The sequence below is a fragment of the Sinocyclocheilus grahami genome, unplaced genomic scaffold (genome assembly GCF_001515645.1).
Source record: "Sinocyclocheilus grahami isolate Dianchi unplaced genomic scaffold, SAMN03320097.WGS_v1.1 scaffold1085.1, whole genome shotgun sequence".
Classification (NCBI taxonomy): Eukaryota; Metazoa; Chordata; class Actinopteri; order Cypriniformes; family Cyprinidae; genus Sinocyclocheilus; species Sinocyclocheilus grahami.
Genome location: NW_015506264.1, coordinates 457,671 through 463,813, shown reverse-complemented (window position 1 = coordinate 463,813; position 6,143 = coordinate 457,671). Strand labels below are relative to the sequence as shown.

General features: G+C 38.4%; 1 protein-coding gene across 1 annotated transcript in view; it reads left to right on the top strand.

Moving 5' to 3' along the window:
• LOC107566568 (matrix-remodeling-associated protein 5-like) overlaps positions 1 to 6,143 on the top strand; it is a 40,344-nt gene that overhangs the window by 12,255 nt on the left and 21,946 nt on the right. Inside the window, exons 5-6 of the mRNA XM_016252046.1 lie at positions 3,487 to 3,490; positions 3,581 to 3,661. Of these exons, the coding sequence (XP_016107532.1) occupies positions 3,487 to 3,490; positions 3,581 to 3,661 (85 nt within the window). The remainder of the gene's footprint in view (positions 1 to 3,486; positions 3,491 to 3,580; positions 3,662 to 6,143) is intronic.

The window sequence follows — 6,143 nt, the reverse complement described above, 5'->3', positions numbered from 1 at the left end:
TGTGTGTGTGTTTGTGTGTGTGTGTGTGTGTGTGTGTGAGAGTGTCTGTCTGTGTCTGTGTGATTAATGCTAAATGACAGATAATGTTGTTTATGTGGATGGGATGTTTTGGCCTTTAAATGGCTCTGGTGCTTTAATCGAGGACCGTCCCGTAAGGTTCGTCCAGGACCTCCAGGTGTGTGCTCTTAATATCTGTAGCAGATCAGATGCTCAGCCAACATAACAAAATATGGGGATTGAGGATTTTCAGTTTTGGTCTGTCAGTCTGGAGTATGAAGTGAATATGTTTGATATCTGCTGATGTGCAGTGAAAGAGGACATTTAGTTATTGCTCTCTGAAGGTCTTTGTAACGCTCTCTCTCACATAGATCTCTGCTTCAAACCAGAACAAATGTGGGCCAGAAACAAATGGATGCACAGATCAACAGCAGATTTTCTGTCGGCAGTACGGTTCATGAGTCAACTATTGTTTCTGATTATCATAAAGCATTCAAGATTGAATTCCGCAGTGAAGTTGAGCAGCAGATTAATGGACAATAGAATCAATGTTGTGCTGTATCTGTGTTTCAGAATATATAATGCATTTGTAAGGATTTGTGATTGATACTAAAATTATCGCTCTGTCATCATTTACTCACCATGCAAATATTTCTGACTGACTTTCTTCACTGAAAAGCAAAAGCTGAATGTAATATTTCAAATAAATAAATAGTTAGTTATGTAGTTAGTAAGTTGTTGTTGTTGTTATAAAATAATTATAAAATTAATAATTATGTATTAATAATGTAACAATAGTATTAATAATGACAATAATAATATTAATTGTTTTATTAAAATGATCTTCTATTTACTCACCGTGCAAACCTTTATGACTTGCTTCATTGAAAAGCAAAAGCTGAATGTCAAATAATTCAAATAATAAATATATTATTATTATTAATAATAATAATAATACGAATACGAATAATATAATTTGAGTTTGTTATTTAACTTTTTCTTCTATTTTGTCTTATAATAGTCAGACATTCTTCTAAAGGCACCATATTTTATAATGCTTGAAATAAAGAGCACAAGTATAGACTACTATGTAATACTTTTATGTTGCTTTTTTGTTCTTTTTGAAATGTGACAGATTTTTTTCACTGATGTGATCCACATAAAGTTCAAAAGTCAATTTCTTACGTTTTAAAGCTAAGTCTTTTTTGTTTTTTGTTTTTTAATGGAGCTTGAAGGATGATGACAGAATTGTCTTATTTTTCTCATTTTTGGACATTTTTCTTTTATAGAATCTTTACAGAGCTTGTCTTCACTCTTCAGTCTTATCTGTGGGCTTACAGTCTGGGACGCATCCGTCCCCTCAGCTCTGATGGTTTTTCAGGGTTTTTGTTAGTGTGCCAGGACCTGGTTATGGTCAATGTGTCATGAAAACGAGCCAAACCAACTCTGCTTTCACCGTTCAGACGTTGTGTCATTGGGGAGCGATGCAGAGCACAGAGACCAGCGCCTGACGCTTGTCCAGCAGGAATAACAAGTAGATGAGTTTGTTTCTTCATCAGATGTGTAGAAATGTATCATTGCATCAGTGTCTCAGCAATGGATGCTCTGCAGTGAATGGGTGCCGTCAGAATGAGAGTCCAAACAGCTGATAAAAACATCACAATAATCCACAGCACTCCAGTCCATCAGTGAACATCTGGAGAAGACAAAAGCTGAAACACATCCAGCATTAAGACGTTTTTAACTCAAATACATTGAGTCCATAATCCATAATAACTCTTCTTGAGGAGAAAAGACAGCCGTCTGCACTAATAATCACTGACAGAATCCACAGACTCTTTAGATAAAGAGTCTCATAACAAAGAAAATACTCACACTGTCAAGAAACAATGCACCTTTGCTTTTTTGGCACTTTATCAGCATGGATCAGTCACCACATCAAAGTGTTGCTGCATGAAGCAATGAAACCAGAGACTCTGATCACAAGCGGTCAGGAGACACACGGCACCTTAAATGAACTTTCATTGGTTTTGTGTTTGTGAATGTGCATTTACAACTCAGTCCTGAGACGCAATGTAGAACTATCTCTGTGTTTTGAGCTTTACTCAAGATGCAAAGGAGAAATGCTTCTTTGTGCATCTCACGAAAGCTGCATGAGGAAAACCAGGCAGAAGTGTGTCATATTCACCCAAAGATGAACAGTATGAGGTCATGAGTCACATATGACAAAATACACACATATGATCTCAAGATGATTGCACAAATAAAGATGACCTCAACTAAATAGAAACACAATGAAGTCCAGAAGAAGAGATGTGGATCTTATATGGATCAATAGGGGACCTTCTCTGTGCTCTCTTTGCTGAAAATGTACTCAAACTCATCTACATCTTGAATGGCCTGAGAGTGTTTCTTCATCGGAACAGATTTGTAGAAATGTAGCACTGCATCAGTGTCTCAGCAATGGATGCTCTGCAGTGAATGGGTGCCGTCAGAATGAGAGTCCAAACAGCTGATAAAAACATCACAATAATCCACAGCACTCCAGTCCATCAGTTAACATCTGGAGAAGACAAAAGCTGAAACAAATCCAGAATTAAGACGTTTTTAACTAAAATACTATAGAGTCCATAATCCAGAATAACATGCATCAGTGTCTCAGCAATGGATGCTCTGCAGTGAATGGGTGCCGTCAGAATGAGAGTCCAAACAGCTGATAAAAACATCACAATAATCCACAGCACTCCAGTCCATCAGTGAACATCTGGAGAAGACAAAAGCTGAAACAAATCCAGAATTAAGACGTTTTTAACTAAAATACTATAGAGTCCATAATCCAGAATAACACTTCCTGCAGTGAAAAAGTGCATCTGCTGTTGTCTCTCACATCAAAATCCAGCCACATATGTGTTTAGAGCTGTTTAAGCGCTGCTTGATCTGTGCAGATTTCTCTCCTGATTCACACCAGAACACTTTTTCACTGGAGGAAGATGTTAACTGATGGACTGGAGTGCTGTGGTTTACTTGTGGATTATTGTGATGTTTTTATCAGCTGTTTGGACTCTCATTCTGACGGCACCCATTCACTGCAGAGACACTGATGCAATGCTACATTTCTACAAACCTGATGAAGAAACAAACTCATCCTGATCTCGGATGAACTGAGGGTGAGCACATTTTCAGCAAATGTTTATTTTTTGGGTGAACAATTACTTTAATGTTAGTTAACAGTAACTAATGGGACCTTATTTTAAAGTGTTACCATTTAACGTTTTATATGTACTCTTTAAAAATGCATTTGAGATAATCTCTATCACTTTAACAGTCTAGCTGAGCAGAAGCACATGCACATTTTCCTAATTGCAAATGTTTGCACTTACTGCACTACTTGCTCTTGTTTCAATCTGCGCGTGTGGTGCATGTAAAAAATACTTGAGAAGCACATACTGGAAATTTATTTCTTGCATTTCTCAATATGTCCCTGCATAGAGAGGTTTGTGTCTAATCGTGTGTTGTGCCTTGGTGTTTCCTCCTGTTTAGCTGTATTGCAGGTTAGTAATGTGTCTCTGGTCATCTGCTGCAGATGTTCTCATGGTCTCGTGGGATTTGAGATCTCTCAGCGCCGCTGGCTGGGCTTCATCGAGGCCGCTGGTGTCCTCAGCATGTGGCGTCAGTTATGCCGTATTTTGACCTCGTGAAGGTCTTCAAACCCGTTTCTGATGCCAGCGTTCATTGCTTTCAGGCTTTGCTTCTCCTGTACTCAATCTGATCATCAGCCTTGGGAAAAATTAGTACACTTTAGCATAATATACATAATATACTTAAGTGCAAACTGGATGTAATGTGTTCAGACACTTAGAAGTTATTCAGAATTGAATGAAAATGTATTAGAGTTTAAATTTATATTAAATGCAGTTAGTTGAAATTACGTGTGATTTTTTTGACCCACTTTTATATGTAATTTCATAATGACTTCTATTGTCTTTGAAATAAGGTTAAAGAAGAAACGTGTGGCATAAACACAAATATTTAAGTTAATTACTCAAAGTTATTCAATTGAATTTTTAAAGAAATAATAATAACCGAAATGTCAGTTTAATGTACACACAACATTAAGTTGCATTATTATTATGTCAGCAGAACCCATCAAAATAATGTTTGCAACTTAAAGGGGTCATATGATGCTTTTTTAAAGATCATTATTTTGTGTATTTGGTGTAACAGAATATGTTGACATGCTTTAATGTTCAAAAAACACATTATTTTTCAAATACTGTACATTATTGTAGGTCCTCTATGGCCACGGTTAAGACAGCTGACTCTGTGATGTGACCCTCTCTCTCTCGAACACACACACACACACACGATGCGCAAAACTCTGCATTTGAACAGTCAATAGCAAATACTTAAGCTAATAACAAAACAGTAGCTGATTCAGAAGCGCCAGATTGTCATAGCAAAGTCAGAATGACCTCCTCTCCTAGGTTCACGAAACGGTCGTCCATAAAATGCATTGCTGTTCTGTTGTAAGTAATCTTAAAGATTCCTAAATGCATCTACTTCCGGAAGGCCAAATAAAGTGCTTTTGCTTTCTTCTAGAAACACACAGCGTCTCCCTGACATGCTGCTTCAACACTAACTGCGGTTACTGAAACCACGCCTTCTTTCTTTGTGTGCACATTTGGGCGCATTATGCTAATATTTCCACATTGTGAGGTAGATATGTGGGGGCGTGTTAGAATGAGCCGTTTTAGGGGGGCGTGGCAGAGTCTTAACTTTGATAAAGAATATCTCTTTGGTTTTGAGACTTTAGTCTTTGCAACTTCAGGGATCTTATCTATGCACAATCAGCTTGTAACACTTGAAATCGCATCATATGACCTCTTTAAGAGGTTTAATTGCTGCCTTGCATTTATTTAAGTTGTATGTATGTTTTTATTGTGTGTGTGTCGTGATCCTATTGTATTAATTAGGGGTGCGCCGATCCGATATTCGGTATCGGTATCAGTATCGCTCCGATACTGCCACTTTCTGCTGGATCTGATGAGACCGATCCAAATCCGATATTGTGCGTATACTATTCTGTGTTATTGTTAAGCCCCACGAAAGGCACAAAAACATAAAGCACCATAAAATTTCCGTTAGGGATGCACCGATAACGATACTGGTATCGGTATCGGGCCCGATACTGGCCTCCTGTACTCATACTCATTAAAATGCCCCGATACCAAATGCCGATACCACACAGCATGTGATAAACGCCATATTCAAACAAAGAAACACTGACAACAGACAGCAGAAAGGAGTTATGGATGTCTACTACGAAGTATATGTATGCAATGAATATAATGTTAAACATTCAGTATTAACGCCTGTATAGCTGGTGTGTGCGAGCTGATAAACAAAGCACACTGAGTGGATTGAGCGCGCAGCGGCACACATGCGCGAGCTTGTTGAGTGAATATACCTTTCTCACAGACATCATTGGAAAGTTTGTAGTTCGGTCGGATATGTCAAAAACAAGTAAGTAAAACAATGCACACGTTACTTAATGGTAGGAAGAGAGAGAGTGCGCAACTCTGTTGTGTGATCTTTGATGTTCACTCACTTAGCACACGCATCATTTGAATTAAAACAAAATCGTAAAAATAAAACCATTCATAATTTTTAACTTATATCAGTTTCTGTGAAGATATGTGCATTCCTACCAGGACTCATTTAACCTCCAACAACGACAAACCATGGTTCACGGCAAAACTCAGACAGCTCCGTCAGGCCAAAGAAGATGCTTACAGGAAGGGGGATAATGTCTTGTAAAAACAGGCTAAATACACCTCAGACAGCTAGGGGGATAATGTCTAGATGTTCACAGGAAGGGGGATACTGGAAAAGAAGAACAGGCTGGCAAAGAGGAATTATTCTGAAAAAATAAGGATTCAATTCTCTTCCAGTGACTTCGCATCAGTGTGGAAAAGTCCAAAAGAAACCACCAATTACAAGACACCATCCCCCAGCACTGTGGACATTCAACAACTGGCAGACGATCTGAATGAATTCTACTGCAGGTTTGAAAAACACCCCACACCCGCCCTGAACACCTCTCCACACAACCATTCACACCTCCAGCAACCCCCCTCTCCCCCACA